Raw genomic sequence first — 18,276 nt, forward strand, 5'->3', positions numbered from 1 at the left:
TTAAAGTACCCGAATCGACATCAAGAAAATAAATTTATAGGATTGCTTATGAAGCAACCTCCACCTCATTTGCACCAAAATTATTGCTTCCAAGGCAATGGTTGCCCTCTCTAAAACAAGGTTGCTAAGCAATAAAAAACTAAAGTAAAAGGAGTACAATGTTACTTTAGCCGTTAGAAAAAATTTCACTTGTAGCTGTTGAAATATAAATAAAGTGTAATGTGATTCTAAAATTTGTTTCATTTCTTTCTCAAAAAGATTCACAACTTCTACTTTAATATATTATCATTCAATGGATCCAAGCTAAAATTCCCCAATATGAATCGGTGTTTTAATTTCATGTCAAATTCTAAGTTCTCACAAATTTAAATTTTCCAAATAATCCAAATCCAAATATGATAAATTTTTAATATTTTATGTCGTACGTATCAATTTTCTATGTACGGATCACTACTAATTATCTATTTTTAAATTTAAAAGTTAATGATACATTTTAAAAATATAAAGATCAAAATAAAATTTTTAAAACTTAATATATTAAGGAAAAAATAACTACGAAATATAATGGATTAAATGTGACATTAAACAAGAATATTTTTAGAGAGTTTAATTTGCATGAATTATTAATTTATACTATCAATCAATTAAAGATACATTAATAATTTTTTTTAAATAATGATTATAAAATTAGCAATCTTATTATACACTATAATTTTAATAGATGAAAGTATAAATAAAATTTATAACAACAATATATCTCATTTAAATTCTTTTTATAATTAGATAAATGGATCTTGTAACCATCAATTTAACTTTAGCTAAACCTCGAGTTTAATCACTCGCCATTAAAATCTATCGCTTTCGTACTTGAGGGTTGCGACTTGCGTGCAAGGCTCTCTGACCATCATGATGTTCGATAAAAAAAAAAGGAAAATCATACTTATCTGTAATCCCCTAATTAGTCTCAATCTTAATTACGATTAAACCAGTTATTAATACATCCTTTTTGTAAATTTACTAAAGATTGAATAAGATGTCTTTACTTTTTGGACTCATAGGCTAGATTAATGCAGAATTTTTCGCACCTTTTTCTTTCTGAATACTCTTCAATTATTGAGAGCTATACATGAATGAATCACTGCCTTTTTGAGTAGGATAACAAATTCAATAAAAAATTTGTTAAAAATATGTTATTTGTATTTTTCAAGAGTAAAGGCTGATGCTCAAAAGAAAAAAGAGTAAAGGCTGTACTAATTGGCCACTTTGCCACTTCTTCCAAGTTGTATTTCCCTACATTGAACATTCTTATGATACTGACAAAGTGACTTGGATAAAAACGAATTGTGATAACTGATAAGAAGCAATAATAATAACTATGGGTTAAGTAATCTACACTTTTTTTTAAAGTGTTGAAGTACTTACTATTAAAACCGGGTATATAAGTTTGGGTATGTGAAAGGTTTGTTTAACCCTCGAAATAAATTAGGATTGGCTATAAAATGTTTTTATATGCTCACACTGAATTACGAATATAGTTTCACAATGTATCTGTATTAAAAGACAACATCCGCCACGAGGACGTTCAATAGTGCAAGATAAAATAAAACTATATAGTAAAGGTTCGAAATCAACACCCTCTAAATAGTACTGAATTCCAGCTTTTATAGGTCGACTTCCACACAAAAGAAAATGTATTATTCTAAACATTTATTCATTTCACCTATATATAATTCTTGACTTAATTCTCTTGAATTATTATGCCTTCTTCAGTTAGTTTATTTTTTATTTATGAGAATCCAAAAAATGTTTTAGAAGGTTTATAAAAACTCACACACTTATTTAATCTCTGATGAGCTTAAATAGGTTTCCCTTTGTTTTATTTCCCCCCTCATTTCTGTTTCAGTTAAGCAATGCTATGGACAAGCCAAAAAAAAAACACTGCTATGAGCAACAACAAAAAAAAAAAACCATTGCTACGGACAGGGAAAAGGAAAGAAAAGAGAAAAAGTAAAAGTCAGTGCGCACTAGGCACTACATTTTGAGTTCTTGATGGACCGGTGATCAATTGGAATTTCCTTGATTTTTATTTTCTTCTGTCCCACTTATTGAAACATCTTTCGCTGCACTTTGTTCTTTTCCATCACCACCATTCCCATCTGCATGATTTGTGGTAATTTTCTCCAACGGTTAACATCAAGTGAGTCTTTTTTTTTTTATACTTCTCGGAAGTTCTCTTCAATTCTTTACCTTTACCCCACAAGACAATGAATAACGCAAAAATTGATCCTATTATGCTCTAATTTAGAACCAAAAATTACATCAGTTTATATATGCCAATTAATAACGCATAACAAATAAATGAATGTTTGATTTGAACCTTCCCAAATAGAGCCTTTCATCCAATAGCAGAGAGCCTGCAATGGTTACTAGAATTAGGAAGAGGGGGTTGAAAGCCGCAGTATAAAGCGCACGTACCACGCAGTCAGAACCCAACAAAATCCAGAAGGCACAACACCCTAATACAATTAATGTGTCAATTAGCTGAAATTTATATAAACTCGGATTGTTGACTCAATACATATAGTCAACGATATGTATTATTAAACTGCAGTGAGAAGTCTGATATTCCAGCCAAGCCTCCAACGATTCCTATGATTTGTTTCCATCAATAGAGCATATGTAATTGATTGAATGCAGGCCATCACTGACATCAAAGCTGCACTTTTGTAATGCCAAGGAAATTTCGCACTCATCTTAGCTTACCACACACATATATAGTGTTATGTAATTCATAAAACAAATTTCTCGTCTTTATTTCTCTCTTATCATTTCACTTATTACATCATATACTTTCTTTTTCTCTCATAATTATAAAATTTGTTGTACTAATACATTTCTCTAATATATATAACAATAAATGCACAGGATTTCAAGTTTAGGTCTATGTCGCTGGCTAATGTTTATAATGATTAAGACTTGTGATAACAGTTTATCGGAAGTGATGGAAGGTCACCTGAATTACCAACCATACTGAATAGGATAGACAAGTGCCGAAAGCAATAAAAGAACCAGAAATTTTAGTGGGAGACACATTGTGTGGCTTTATAATATTTGGCATCAGGTTGACATGCGTTGACCAGATGTGAATCTCAATGTTCTTATAGAAGGTGAGCATCATCGCTCCACCTATTCCCATTACAGTGCCAACCACCTTGGCCTTCCCTGCTGATGTTCCAATGTTCAACCTTTCCAATCTGAGAATATATAGCACAAGTTGAAATTAAAATATGACTAATGTCTTTTGTGGGAGTAACATTTGTTGTCGATTTTATTTTGGGGAATATTTTTTAGATGTATATATATATATATATATATATATATATATATATATATATAAAAGATAAAAGTTGAGAGATGAAGATAAATGTATAAAATATCGAATTGAGGGGGTTAAGAATTAGATATTTATACAATAGAATAGGGACTAGTTTAAGAGAAAGGGTGTATATGAAGTGAGAACAAGTAGCCTACCCAAAGCAGAGAGCTAAGATAAACCAGGAATGAGGTTGTATATTGCCGTAGCATATGTTGCACTTGCCAAAGAAATTGCTGCCACGAATAAATTTTGGTGTATGGTTGCCCTGATGTTGCAACAAGTAATGCCAAATTCAAATTTAGTGTATGCATCATGTATGTACTAAAAATTTCATTTAATATGTGTATGGCCTTTTTAACTGTAAGGGTATGTTCGGATATATGTTTGACTTCTAATGAGTTTAAATTTCGTTTATTCATTTTCTCTGCCTTCCAATTATATACTGTATTATATTTGACAGAGGAAGCATTTAAGTTGTTAATTGATTAATTAACCATACTCGTAGGGTCTATGTATAAAGAAACACACTATCACGATACAAAACTTAGATACAATTTTATAGATATTGTTTGTATTATTCTCTAATTATAATTTGAGTTTTATTTCAATAATTTACGTGATAAAAAGTTTGCATGCATACCACTGAAATAAAACTCTAATTTTGATTAAAAAAACAAATAAATAACAGTTAAGAAACTGTATATAGATTTTGTCCTAACTAAAAAAGGAACTACAAAAACTCGCTAAGAGCTTATTCAAAAGAAACCCACAAATTTATATGATTTTTATAAATTTGAATAAATCATAAAGAGTATATTCAGTAGAGTATATTACAGATCATATTATTAGCACATTTCTCGTACTTGCACAAGCAGACTAATACAATTACACTTGTATATTTGGCCACATCATTTAAGACTAAGAAATTTTTAATTAACAGATTAGTTAAGGAACATCTATGTAGACGTACGCAAAATAATTACATCCCAACAAAAACTCTAAGAGCTTAAATGACTGCAATTAGTTCAATATAATATTATAGCCGCATCTTTTTTTTTTTTGAAGAAATTATAGCTGCATCTTAATATTTCCTTCATAAAGATTTATCATATATAAAAAAAAGGATTGAACTTACCCAAATAAACCACAAAGAAATGCTTGACAGAGTACTTTCACGGTTATCCTTGGCTTGCTCTTTCTGTGGAAGCATAAATCCACGACTTCAATTGTGTTTCGATAAATAAAACAGTTTAACTATTGAGCATCAAGTGTGAAAATAGATGATTATACGAAGAGTGGGTGAAAAAATATACACATAAACATTACTCGTTTTCAAAATCTACAAAGTCACGTGTTTATATTAGCTAGCAACAACACATGTACATGGAAAGAGGAATGAAACATGGGAGAACCAAATTATAAAAAAAGTTGGCATGCATGGATGCACCTATCGACAAAGTAGGCAAGAGGAATCATGAAAACAGAAGTAAAGAGGTAGCGATAGGCCATAAGAACCCTTAAGCTCATCCCATCATTCGCAACCAATTTGAACAAGATGCTAACTCCAGCATAAGGAACCTGAACCAGCACCATCAGAATCGCAGGCTTCACCTCTGCTATCACACTTGTGACTTGTGAATATGCAAGGTGACGAGAGATGCTGCATGTGCAAAAGATATATTTGCATTGGTTTAATTGAAACCTATATTATTATTATTGACATCTTTGGAATTAACCTATATTAGATATAGCTAGCTCTGTTGAAACGTCTCTCTGGAATATTAATTTAATAGTAGGACACATTTTTAGAATAGTTTGTTTGGCTGTTCGCGGTGGCCAACCACCACGCGCGCACACTCAATTGATTTTCAATCGACTTCACCTCTTGTTTGAGTCTGAGATATGCACAAAATTGCTACTATTTTTTTTTTAATTCTGCATTAAGGGTATCACCCAATTCATTAAAAGACTGATTTTAATTTCTTTAAACACAGACATCAACCAAGTGACCTTTGCCTCTATTTTCTTCATCTAAGCAATATGATCTCTCTCTTAATTATATAATTAAGAGAAGACATTAAATTATAACTTTTAATTAGATAATGTTTTCTAACACCCGTTAGATTGAAATTTTTTTAACATAAATCATATGTATAAAATTCTATATTAATCCAAAATTATTTGTTATCTTATTGATATAGATTAAAATTGATGTAATATAAATTTTTAAAATATATTAAGATATAAATCATTTGATTACTTATTTATTGATGTTCAATTTTGACAAAATTTGATTAAGACAATCTTGATAATGTGTAAATATAATTTAATGATTGGATTGATAAAAATTATATTCTATGTGAAGTTAAGAACACTTGTTTAAGTTAAACCAGTGTAATTTCATCATTCTCTATATATTACTATAAATTAATAATTAATTAAATGATATTTTATCTGATTTATTCTAAATCCTGTATTTTAAACTTGAAACTCTAAACTACCGCCCTCTGCCTTGAGATTGGATGTATGTTTTCATTAAACTATTTTTCATGAAAAATGATGTTTTCAACAAATTAGGATAGGATAAGTTATGTATGCTCCGAAATTAATTTAGTCCCAAGTAATTTTCACATGACACTTAAACCCAGTTTTATTAACTTTCTTGTAAATTGAAAATTTTAACAATGTATCATGAAAATTAACCGAAACCATAAACATATGATAGTTCCAAACAATGCAATAATTTTCCCAAGGCAGGCCAAGATGATTTAACACTTGAGTTCCCCCCCCCCCCCCCTCAATATTTAATGCATAATGCGATAGAGATAGAGGTGCCAAGGAAATAACCATTGATTCTGTAGCTTATAAAACAAAAATATTCTGTTATACTCTGATCAAAATATATCGGGCCGGAAAAGGAGACAAATGACTCCTTTTTCACTTTGATAATTTCATTGTACACGCTCAGTTTTATTCTATTTATCGTAACCACTAAATTTATTGATTTGCACTCAAACACATATGAATACTGCTTTTCAGGAACATCTCTATATTTATTTATTTTGTCCAAATGAAAGAAAACAAAGGAGCCGGTAATCTTTCTCATAAATTGGACTCAGTAGTAGTAGTACAAAGAAACTAACAGTCACGGGTTTGTGCAATCCAATAAAAGAATGGGAGCATTGCATTGCAAGTACCAAGCAGTTCTTTCACTTATTTGCTTCTCATGCACCTAGCAATAACCTCTACAAAATTCTTATACATCTGTTGCTTCAAATACATCTTCTGCACCTTCTTTCTTCCTACCACCCCCATTTGCTTCCTTGCCGACTGGTTTTTGAGTAAAAACCAGAGATTCTGTGCAAGAACAAGATTCCCCGGATGTCCAACAGGATGAAGAAGACCTGTAACATTGTGCTCAACAATCTCCTGTGTTCCTCCAGCGTCCGTCCCAAGAACCTACTCCACCGAAATGAACATGAGGACATACTTTCACTGAACAAGTTAACAGATAGAAGCACAGAAAATATTATTAATCCCACACTAGATCCATCCCCAATTGCAGCTTTTTTAAGAGCCAAAAATGTTATTAGAAGGCATTGTCTTTTACTTTAAGGCTACAATTACATGCATATGCTTCAGTAACAATAATCTTGATGAGTTTAAGGAGAAAATATAAATCATACCGGAAGACCAAACGCCATTGCTTCTATAGTCACACGTCCAAATGTTTCTCCCAGCCCCTGTTCACCATTTCTTTAATTAGCAACAGCTTTGCACAATAGAGAATATTTCTTTCTACAATTAATTTGATGACTCCAAATGTAGTAATATCTGGAATGTGTAGTTTCAGCTATTATGTCAAGTTGCAAAATGAAATGCTTTAGATTATGTTTCAATGCAAAACAGAGCCCAAAACAGGATTCTTTGTTATTTACAACGATTTCATTGATTGCTCACTAAATATTATCTTTGATTTATAGAGAAAACTAAACAGGGTTAGTCAAAATTCAAACATCTTAATATAACGAGTCATAAGACAGGCAAGCATACTCCAGAAATGGGATAAGGCAAGAACTTCAAGTCTTCAAGTTAATATGATGAAAATCCAAATCGGAAAAAAAAAATCAATATATTTCATATACCTCGACAAATAACTTACAGTGACATCATGATAATATTTCCAACATAGAGAAACATTTTTTTTTCATTTACAATTAGCTATGTTTGGAGCTATACGGATGTCAGATATAAACTGGATTCATAAACACATGCATACTTAAACAATGAATGAAAAAGTTTTAGATTTTTATATAAGCATACTTACAACTATATATGTATGTATAAACATTTTGCGTACTACTTTAAAAATAATTTAACCTTTAATCAAGACTTACCTGAGAGTTTATAACATAAACATCTGCGGCAGAGTAAAGTGAGGCAACCCGTGTTGTGGCTGGAGTCCAAAAAATTGATGTCGAGGTGTTTGGATGTTGTTCTAAGAAACTTAGAAGGCTTTTAACATAATCCGCCTTGTTACTCTTTGATCTAACAGAACCAATGAGAAGTTTGAGAGATTGTTGAATTGTTCCTTTGTCATTAGGCAACACTTGTTTCCTTCTGTGAATGTCAGTTTTCATAATCAGTGCAATATATAAAAATTGGATACTATACAACCGTAAGTTATAAAACATTCTTTTTAAATTCATGTAACCTGCTTAAAGAATTGCTTGAGATACTATTCGAAGCTACTTTCCCATTACTCATCAACGGCAACAATTTTCTAATACGATGCTTTCTAGCCAGGGAAGATAGGCCTTCCTTTATATTTGATACTTCTTTCATTTTCTTATCACCTGGTGACTGTCCTTGTTCAAGTACTGAGCTTACTGATTCAAGAAGCAATAGCTGGCCCTTCCCAGGGTTGATGCTGCTTAGAGATATCACAAGCATGTCATTATCAGTTAGGCCCATTTCTTTTCGGACTGATTCCCTCAATAACTGCTTTTTCTCAACCATTTTCTCGGTACTGAAGGATGGAGTGTTAAGTGTTGAAGGAATACCAGCTACAAATGCCAGTTCATCATTAACAGACAATGGAACAATTTCAGGATGGGATCTCAGTTTTATGCTTTCCTCTTCACACCATTTTTGCCACTGTTTAGATTGTGATTCCGAAAGAAAAACCAACATCTTTACTCTGTGCAATACATCCTTTGAACGATCGAAGTACTCTCGTCTATTTTCCATAATCCACCAGGCAACTTGGCTCGCACCAGCTGGAAAATGTTCAATATATTGTTCTGGAAACATATAAAACGATAATGATTTTCTATTAAGACATGTAGAGAAATGGAATTACAAACTCTCAGTGACAAATTATAAACTGCAACAAAATATACCACTGTTTACAGATTGATAACGGTAGAAGATTCCAATCGACCAATAAAGCAATATGCATACCTCCACGTATAATCAAACTCATTTGTTTTATCAATTTCCATGGTTCAAACTTCAAATGATTAAAAGGTTAGCTGTATATATGAAGGAAGGAAGTGAGGCATGGTGATGAGACAGTACTAATATTGTATCATTGCATGACAAGTTTAGGAAGTCCTATACCAATAATTCTAGAATTAGTATGAGAGTAGAATTAAGCCTTTAGCATTGTTGCAATGTGTCTCCAGAAGACTAAAGTTCTTCAAAGCACATTCATTTATATAGCTTTGAAATAGTCTAAACTAAAACAGTTTTGGGGGGGGGGGGGGGCGCGAGAGATGGGGCGGCCATTGTTTAGTTTGAAAACTCCAAGGACTTTCTGACACTAAACACTACAATATACATAAGGAAATGTCACGAATGTGCTTACCAATCCATGATGCACAGACAGCTGAACCAGCAATTACAAGATCAGCCTTCATTGCAGTTTTGAAGCTGAGATCTGCTTTGTCCTCAAGCACCTTGATCCGTCTCCTAGCAAGCTCTGACATCAAACCACCTTTTCTGCTAAGCACAACAGCTGAAACAGTAGCCCCGCAGCTCAAAAGTTCAGTTGCCAACTCCATCATTGAAAGTGGAGCTCCGGTCATGGAAAGCTCGTGGAATATCAAGATAAATCTTCTGGACCAAACCAGACGTGCAAAGTCCTCCTTCCTGTTACATGTCCCAGAACGTTTCTCAGGACTCCATTCCAGAATTCTATCCTCCATTGGGCCAAACGGACCAACCAGCAATCCATACGTACTATTGGTTGTAGGAATTTCGGGCTCCTGCTCCTCTATATCAGTGTTCTTAATTTCTGTAGTTGGTTTCAGCTTACCACGTGATTTACCTTTTGAAGAACGTCTGCCCTTGCTCCTATTCTTTGAGCTTGTTTTACGATGAGATGGAACATCATTGTCGTTCTTGGCCAAAGCTACATTTATAGTTTTACTAATCCCAGCGATATCTGCATCAGTGTCATTATTAGCAGATAATGATTTATTGCTAGCAAGCAAATCACGTCGCTGAATCTGTTCAGCATCTGAGTTGGTATTTCTCGGCCCGGTTCCATAGCCAGAAAATTCTTCCTTCTTATCACTATGAGCCCACCTGGACTGAACAAAAAATCCAAGATAAGCCCAGAGGGTGATTAGAAGCAACCACAAAAGTAAACGATTGCTTCGAAACCACAGAGCACCGCCTACGCTGCTCCTTCCTTCTTTTCTTGGCGTTCGGCCAGAATTAAGTCGCCGAAATGAAGGGGAATTTCGTGGAGTTGATCTTCCAGACAGTGTTGATTTAAAACTGCCACCTAACCTCAAAGAAGACTGTTTAGCCAAATTAGGCTGATATTCCCCTCTATTGATGCTTTCCTCCATTATTTTCCAGAACTATCATATCACTAAAGAAGCCTCATCCTATCCTCTTTTAGGGACAATTCTCACTCGAAATTCAACCAAAAGCCTCAAGGAATGCTTCAAGCTCGAACAGTAGTTTTCTTAATTCACCACAAGGAAGAAGTAAGCTACAAATATTTAATTTCTCCATCATAATTCATCCAAACAGAAAACAAGAAAAAACAGTTCCGCAAGATGGTTCAGTTATTCTCCTTGACTTTCAAGATTGCACCTCCTACCAAACAGAAGTCTATCTAGAAACATTGGAAGTAAAAGATCACAATTTTAACTGTTGCGAAACAGAGTTGGGTTTCTATTTACTTGTTCTAAACCAAAAAAAAAAAAAAAGGAACTCGTGTCTAAGCATGAAATGAAGAAAGTAAAGTTACTTAACCAAGAAACCCAACAGAGGGAGAAAATAGAAAAAAGAGAAGAGAAGGGCATTACTTGGATCGTTGAAGATCTGTGCATGATTTGAGTTTGAAGAGCGATTCTTGAAGTTGGTCCTTCAATTCATGACTGAGCTAAGCTTCCTTCAACACGTTGTATTGTACACGTTAAGGTCAAAAACACGCTCTGAGAGAGAGAGTTGGCACTGTGAGGGACAAGGTTTGTTTGAGAGCTGAGAGTTATTAGTAGGAAGAAGAAAGAGAGAGAGAAACAATTACAAGGGTCTCAGTCTCACTCTCACTCTGATTCTGAGACAAATTCATACTACCACGTGCGTCGTGCACGTGCGATCTTTCTTCCCTCTCTCACTGCACCATTGGTGAGTTTTATCACCCAAACATTCTTACCCTTTGATCAATCCAACGGCCTCTTTGCCGTTTGACCTTGGTGCCACCGCTTTGACTTTCATGCCCTGTTCTAACTTATCATTCAATCAGCGTGGAACTGATATTTTTGGAGGAATCTCAGATTTTTTTTAATTGTTTAATGATGAGAATATTGTTAAATTATTAAATAATATTGATTATGAATGTTACTATGTGTAATTATTATTAGTTTTTTTTTATGGAAATAATTCGTGATAGGTTAAATTGTTCATTTAATGATTATTAAGAAGTTTAGTCTCATTTGGTATGTAATAAACATTTTAATAATGTATGTTTACTTAGATTGAAAGAAATGTTTTCTCACATTTCTACAATTCTTTATTCAAGCTGGTTTATTGTGGATGGCAAAAAGAAGTGTACAATGATCTTTTCTATTTTTGTTCAGTCTACTCTAGATCTTTTATGCACCCAAAAGGGGAAAAAAATAAAAACGTTCATCCATCAAACATGGTGATATGACGGATATCATCTTAAAATGACAGCTTTAAAATTGCAATTAAAAATTACGCTTTTGCTGTTCTAGGTAAAATTTAATTAAGATTTCCATAGAAATAAATTACAATTTAACACTACTGTTGGATAACCGGTAACACAAAAAAGACATTCCTTCAAGTTTTACACTTGAAAAAACATAAGCTTAAATATAATTTAAGTTTTATTATTTTATTCAATCTTCAATTTTCATTCATCCAATTTAAAATTAAAACATTTGGTTTTCTATTTTTAAAAAATCATAATTTTAGTTTAATCTTTAATTTTGTCAATGTTTTATTTTTTTATTTCAATCCAATTGAATCTTAAATTTAATATATTCATTTAAGATATCATAAAAAAATAATTAATTAAAAATTAATATAAACAAAATTGTAATTCTTTTAAAATAGGAAAATCAAATATCACTATTTTAAAATAAAAAGATGAAATTATAAATTTTGACAAAATATGATGACCAAGATTGTATTTAACAAAGAAAAAAAAATGGAAAAGAAATAAACATCTGATGAGTTTTTACCTTTTAATTGGCGGCAGTCAGGCAATAGTATATAGAAGAAAAAAGATTAAATTAATTTTTTATCTTTTAATTTATATTTTAGATTCTAATTTAATCTTTTAATTTTTCTGAAGTTAAATTGATTCAATTTAAAAATGATTCAATTTAATTTTACTATATTAAAAAATTATAGTTTGTATAAAACTGTCCGTGTGTGATTTAAAATTGTCACAAAGCACATATTTAAATGAAATAATCAAATTAAATCAATTTTAAAAATTAACGAATCAAATTGAATAAAAAAAAAACTTAAGAATCAAATTAAACCTAAATAATAAATTAAAAAACAAAATCATAATTTAACCAAGAAGAAAATCATCTCGAAACATCAAATCTCAGAAGTCAGTTTTCTAACTAAAATCGACTAGAGGAGAAATGGAGAATACTAGTAATTTATACTAAATATCATACGTCACCATCATGAAAAAAAGTCACAATTTCGTAGTTAATATATATCGACTGAAATTGACGAAGCGAATTTTCGAGATTTTAATATATCCAATAAATACTTATATGAAGCGAATTGTTGACGACGTTATATGAAGCGAATTTTCGAATTTATTGGGGTTTCATCATCATACACTACAGTTTTTAAAATAATTCTTATCACCACTTAATAGTACATGACATACAATCATTCTAATGTAATAATATATCTATCCTACATAAATTACAATATTTTTTTTTGTTATTTTTTCTTCACATAACTTGAAGGAGAAAGAGTAAATTAAATACATTTACAAGGACTAAAATTATATATTTCCTTAACTTCGATTTAATCAACCAAGATATAGAGGACAACAAAATAAAAACCATCCTTTTAATGGAATACCAAACCTGCCTTGGGTAACAGTACTAAATTAACTTCCCTTCAGAGATGACACGAAGTCTGAATCTCAATAGAAGAAACAATAAATTCTAAAGCAAAAACCACTCAATCAGAAACACTAATTTGAATTTGGAAAAATAAGAGTATTACACTATTTGACGTCTCGTAATAAATTTACCACAAGTACATACCAGATGAACAAGAAAACCATTTATTTACACGAGAAATTTTCATCTCCACGAGCAATCAGTTGCTGAAAAACAATCGTCGTTCTTTTTTTCCCACATTCATAGTTGTAGAAAAACCTGCCTATGTTTCTCACGAGCTTCACGAAAGCAAAACGCAAGAAAAATCTGGCAAAGAAGCCAACAACTGTCATAATTTCCCTCAGCAACGATTACAAGGACATCAACTTCAAATTTATTTATACTTACCGCACAATTACATAAGCAACTACCACCTGTCAAGCTGCAAGTAACTTCTTTAAATGGAGAACAGCATGAACAGGCGTTATATAACTGCAAGGTAAAAATTTGAATACGGAGAGAAAAAAGAGGTGTATCAGTGTACAAATCCCAAGGGGAATCCCAACCAATACCAAAACATGAGGGAACTGGGAAATATAACTTCAAAAAATATTCCCAACAAAAATATAAGTTCTGTAATCACCTAAAAATTCTTGAAACATATCGCTGCCCAAAGTACTCCAGAGCCTAAGCTGGAAGACAAAGGACCAAGAGGAAGAAGGCCTGCAATACAAAAAATTATGAAAACTAAGAAAATTATAACACTAATAAGAATAATAATGCATTAATTAATAGAGGAAAATAACAAACCTTATCTTTTTATTCAAACAAGTTGCATTCTATAACACTTCATTGCCCAAAATTCATCTCTGAGTATCTGCATGAAACATAACCAACATTCATTGAGTTCATGTTGATCTAACTAAAAAATATGCCAGCAATATTACCCCTAAAATCCAAAGAAAAATGACCCCCCTTCCCCCCACCCCACAAAAAAAGGCAAAACCATGATCAAGCATTCCAAAAAGGAAAATTCATTTAAGATGACCAACATGAAAATGTTTCCGCAAATCAACTTGCCTGCGGGGCTTATTTTGCCGCTGTCCAAACTCATCATTTACAGGCTCTGCAGACAGATCAATTCCAAAAAATATATTAACATCCAATGGCAATGGGTAAACAACACAAATGGAAAAAGAATATCAATGTCTTACCTGATTTCTGTGGTGGCTTCCATTCATTATTAGCTTTATTCACATTATTTTCCTTGCTACAAAGATTCAATCATGAAAACAGAAATCACAAAACCAGAAAAAAGCTACATCAACATCAAATCTAGCACGGAGGAAACAAAAGCATGACAAAAGCCATTTCATTATGAATCCCCCTCTTCCAACCCCACAAGTTCACACAAAATTGAAATAAAATATAAAGGTCACCATTCATGCCAAGCCATGCAATTTTAAGAAGTAAAACTGAGTTCATAACAAAGCTATAAAAGTACCAACCTTGAAGTAGATGTTGCAGATGTTTGTCCTGATTGTCGGGCATGATAACCATCAACAGTGAGATAGGGTGGACAATACGTAGCCCCTAAAGCACCTGCTGCCCCGGTCAAAACTGGTAGCCTAAACCAAAAAGGAACTACTTAAATAGTGTTCCAAAAAGGAGCTAAAAAGGAACACAAATGTTTTACTTACAAAAAAGTATATGAAGACACTTGTAAGGATATTTCAACCATTAGAGTAGTTAAATATCATATTGATTATAAAATTCTTAGCCAAAATTGCAAGTGTGCACCATACACAAATGCACACACTCAGGGAGATTTCAACTATGTCAACATCTGGTAAAATTCAGTCATTAATATCCTTACCAGGTCATTTCAGAGTTTCCCAAACCAAGTTGAGGCTGAGCAACATATCCAGGGAACGCCATGCCAACAGCAGGAACTCCTATGCCACCGGGATGCTGCCCACCAAATTGCATAACTGTGTCCCACAAGGGCCAAATCAAAATCAGCAAAATTGATTAAAGAACAAAAAAAAATCTGCATCTGTTCTGAAAGAATCACAGATACAAAACACAACCAAAACAGTAACTACTTGACTTTTCATACTAGTAATGCTGCTATTCTACTTCGTGTGCATGAGAACATTGCATTCCAACAACAGAAATGCAAAGTTACAATAAATCTATTGGATCCCAATTTTCCACTAAGTTGGCACTGGTGATACTTGTTATCAAGAAAACAGCTGATTAAAAACTGACCTGGCAAGAAGGTTGGGAAGTTCAGATCTCCATGACTACCACTGATATTTCCAGCAGTCCCCATAGCTCCACCATAAACAAAAGAGCCCCTTCCACTACTACCCTGGGGAGCTCCCCTTCCCTTCCCAACCAATGCACCCTTCAATTTACTGGTATCTGAAGCTGCATCAATTTCTCCAGAATCCAATGAACTAATCGTGTTGGATGTTTTGGGGGGAGATGAAGCTTGAGACCCACTACCAGGTCGATTACCAACCTGTGGAGCAGGGGTTTGCAAAGAAGGTGAAGTTTGCCCTGGAGCAGTTCTCTGAATAGCCTGGAGTTGTGTTGGATCAATTTTACTTACTTGATTATGGGAGGTAACAGGCTGATAATTCATCTGTACTGGCACTGCTCCACCCCTCCCGTGACCTCTTGGATGAGCAGATTGAGAAGCATTAACTCCAGAAGATCCAGGTGGTGGAATATGCATATTGTTAAAAGCCTTTCCAGCAGATGGTGCGCCAGGCCCATCAATATACAGCTTCTCCATGCTAACATGATCAACGACATTCTTTCCCCGAAGAAGTGCACTGTTCTGTTGAACCAAAAAACCATCATTCACAACACCAGAGCAAACATTCCTGCCTGTACCACACGTTTGAACATCCCCTTTTGGTGCCACACTTAAATCTTTGTTGGAAGAACTCGAAGGGTAAAAGGGGGGAGATGCATAATTCAAACTTGATGCAAACACTTGTTTCTTAGCAGGCACAGGATCAGGCTCTGAATTAGAGACAGGAGCAAAAGTTTTTCCCGAACTAGCATGTGATGTTTTCTCTGGCTGCTTCCCAGATCTTAGAAAATAACAAAACAAAATTATGATCAGAAAGCCTTAACATGTATAGGTTGCGCGAAATCCTACAAAATACAAAGTACTCACTGTTTATTTTGCACCAGGGATGCTGAATCATTGTTCTTACTAGTAGGCTCGTACCTCCGGGGTCCTCTCCCTCGTACAATACTCTTTGGTGCTTGAGTTTGATTGCCTCTGTTATCATACCCTTTCCGGTTACCTCTAACATATCCTCCACTGCGATCAACACCTCGAGTTTTACCACCACGGCCTCGAAAATTACCCTTAGAAGGTCTCCTTCCCTAAATTTTATACAGAATGCATTAGCAATGTTTCTTTCACTTCAAAAAAACCACAAAAAAAAAGTTTTACTACTACATATTTACAAACTCATCACCTCTTTATAGTGCCTTTCCTGCAAAGTAATTTCCTCAAACTTATCATGTCCCCACTTCCTATCATCCTTGGACTCCCACAGTCTCCTTCCACCACGCATTCGCCTAAAAATCACAAAAGAACAAAAAAGAAAACAAAACCTTAAATTCAACCACGTGACACTACACACACATACTATGCAGAGGTTTGAGTGAAAATTTAGATACCTGTGACGTGCACCGGCATTGTCCCTGAACCTATCATCGTGCATATAGAATGCTCCAGCAGTGGGCACCGCAAATGGTTCATTCTCCTTCTTCTCTTCTTCATCTCCATTCCCTGATTCCTCCAAAAGGGCTTTCACATCAGCATCATCAGAATCTTTCACCACTGTGCCATTAGCACCTCCTTCATATTCATGTTCACTCCTCTCTTCTTCTTCTAAATCTTCTTCTTCTACCTCCTCTTCTTCCTCCTCCTCCACCGCTTCCTCTTCTTCTTCCAAGTCTTCTTCGTCATCATAATCTGCCACGCCGCCCTCGCCGTCGGAGTCAACAGAATGAGTTATCCGGCGATCGGAAGTGGCGTCTCTTCTGTCAGCGTCGGCGTCAGTTTCTTCATCATCACTGGCCTCGCGCCTTCTCCGCATTGCGAGCGATCTCGCGGCCTCTTCGGGATCACTCTCGTACTCAACCCCTTCAGTTGCCGTAGCCATTCCTAAACCCCCTCAAAAACCTAAACCCGAAAAATCTGAATCAATCGCAAACACCGAAACGCACGAAAACCTTGTGGAGCGTCGAATAACGAAGAGAAAAGTGAATGAGCGCAGTCAATTGGAAACCCCAAACCCTAAGGGAGAGCGTGAGAGAGAGAATGAAGGGTTAATTATTGGTTGGGGTGGTGAGAGTGGAAGGCAAGGGTTGCGCCTTGCGAAAACGAAACCCTAGATTAGATAATTTGGGAGATTTGATTTGTGTCGTTGGCAATTGAAACCGAGAACGAAGAAAAAAGAAGGGTATTTCAGGAATTTCAATGTCGGTTCCGGATTTGGGAGTAACGAGCAAGTGATTGGTTTCTCTAATGAATTATGGCACCTGAGATATTACTGCTCACAGATCGCGATCCTGTACAAAAAATTGCACACTGCAAATCTAACCATTAAAATTAATCAAATCTAATTTTTAATATTAATTTATTTTGTAATAAATAAATTAAATGGATGAGATTGATCCAGTCCCACTTGTATCTGCATTGGGATTAAAATCCATCATGGATAATATATTATCTCTCTTTCTTTATTTAGATATGTAATTTCATATATTATCTTAATTGTTCTAATTAATATTTTAATTATATGACACCAAATAAGATTATTCTCTTCATAATAATTATAGATTAAATTTAATGTATTTTAAAAGAAATGATCAATAGTTAAAATATCTTTATATCACAATTTAAATTATTTAATATAAATCTAAAACATAACTTATATATATAATTATTATAATTTGCAGCTAAAATATAATTTAGATACATATTCCTTCTTCACTTTCCCCTAGATATTTCTAATATATATTTTTTTATCTTTAAAGTTTAATATGAACTCATAATTTTACATTGTTAACTGATATAAATTTTTCATTATTTATGACTTTCAATGTAATTATTGTAAAAATTTACAAATATATCACACATGATAGTTTGTAATCAAATAATACTATAAAATTATTTTCCAATGTTAGTTAGGCATCACAAGTGTACCTTCTCCTACGAAGATCAACTCGGACTTGTTCCAACGG

General features: G+C 33.7%; 2 protein-coding genes and 1 long non-coding RNA gene across 9 annotated transcripts; all 3 read right to left on the bottom strand.

Annotated features, from left to right (window-relative positions):
- Window positions 1–2,934: 2,934 nt before the first annotated feature.
- Window positions 2,935–5,045, bottom strand: LOC100778570 (uncharacterized). The gene is made up of 4 exons (XR_003264683.2): window positions 4,824–5,045; window positions 4,512–4,574; window positions 3,532–3,641; window positions 2,935–3,254 (listed from the first exon to the last, which is right to left on the bottom strand). It is a non-coding gene; the product is annotated as an uncharacterized lncRNA (long non-coding RNA).
- A 1,363-nt stretch (window positions 5,046–6,408) lies between these two features.
- On the bottom strand, window positions 6,409–10,999 carry LOC100793827 (uncharacterized). 4 transcript variants are annotated; one of them, XM_006597079.4, is made up of 6 exons: window positions 10,702–10,999; window positions 9,246–10,355; window positions 8,091–8,679; window positions 7,774–7,996; window positions 7,063–7,119; window positions 6,409–6,835 (listed from the first exon to the last, which is right to left on the bottom strand). In XM_006597079.4, exons 2-6 carry the CDS (start codon window positions 10,234–10,236, stop codon window positions 6,590–6,592), a joined length of 2,106 nt encoding a protein of 701 aa, XP_006597142.1. In that variant the 5' UTR covers window positions 10,237–10,355; window positions 10,702–10,999; the 3' UTR covers window positions 6,409–6,589. The 4 variants fall into 4 exon arrangements, with proteins under 4 accessions (XP_006597142.1, XP_006597141.1, XP_040865712.1 ...); XM_006597078.4 differs by having other exon boundaries at window positions 9,246–10,382; window positions 10,702–10,998; XM_041009778.1 differs by having other exon boundaries at window positions 9,246–10,504; window positions 10,702–10,964.
- A 2,078-nt stretch (window positions 11,000–13,077) lies between these two features.
- Window positions 13,078–17,513, bottom strand: LOC100779103 (protein MLN51 homolog). Of its 4 annotated transcripts, none has more exons than XM_014768036.3 (13): window positions 16,705–17,513; window positions 16,500–16,602; window positions 16,190–16,404; window positions 15,614–16,103; window positions 15,268–15,523; window positions 14,873–14,987; window positions 14,505–14,624; window positions 14,211–14,266; window positions 14,049–14,122; window positions 13,807–13,873; window positions 13,640–13,719; window positions 13,405–13,488; window positions 13,078–13,323 (listed from the first exon to the last, which is right to left on the bottom strand). In XM_014768036.3, the coding sequence occupies exons 1-10, from the start codon at window positions 17,190–17,192 to the stop codon at window positions 13,820–13,822; spliced, it is 1,971 nt and encodes a 656-aa protein (XP_014623522.1). In that variant the 5' UTR covers window positions 17,193–17,513; the 3' UTR covers window positions 13,078–13,323; window positions 13,405–13,488; window positions 13,640–13,719; window positions 13,807–13,819. The 4 variants fall into 4 exon arrangements, with proteins under 4 accessions (XP_014623522.1, XP_040865713.1, XP_014623521.1 ...); XM_041009779.1 differs by having other exon boundaries at window positions 14,077–14,122; window positions 16,705–17,511; XM_014768035.3 differs by having other exon boundaries at window positions 15,268–16,103.
- Window positions 17,514–18,276: the final 763 nt, after the last annotated feature.

Source organism: Glycine max, chromosome 15 (assembly GCF_000004515.6).
Source record: "Glycine max cultivar Williams 82 chromosome 15, Glycine_max_v4.0, whole genome shotgun sequence".
In the NCBI taxonomy this organism is placed as follows: domain Eukaryota; kingdom Viridiplantae; phylum Streptophyta; class Magnoliopsida; order Fabales; family Fabaceae; genus Glycine; species Glycine max.

Excerpts from the sequence above, each read along its gene's own strand:
- LOC100793827 (XM_006597079.4), bottom strand. The coding sequence starts at position 10,236 with ATGGAGGAAAGCATCAATAGAGGGGAATATCAGCCTAATTTGGCTAAA. Across the intron at positions 7,997-8,090 it reads TCAAGCAATTCTTTAAGCAG|AAGGAAACAAGTGTTGCCTA; the intron begins GTTACATGAATT and ends TGACATTCACAG. Across the intron at positions 7,120-7,773 it reads TTTATGTTATAAACTCTCAG|GGGCTGGGAGAAACATTTGG; the intron begins GTAAGTCTTGAT and ends AATGGTGAACAG.
- LOC100779103 (XM_014768035.3), bottom strand. The coding sequence starts at position 17,192 with ATGGCTACGGCAACTGAAGGGGTTGAGTACGAGAGTGATCCCGAAGAG. Across the intron at positions 16,603-16,704 it reads AATGCCGGTGCACGTCACAG|GCGAATGCGTGGTGGAAGGA; the intron begins GTATCTAAATTT and ends TGTGATTTTTAG. Across the intron at positions 14,625-14,872 it reads GGAAACTCTGAAATGACCTG|GCTACCAGTTTTGACCGGGG; the intron begins GTAAGGATATTA and ends TTTTTGGTTTAG.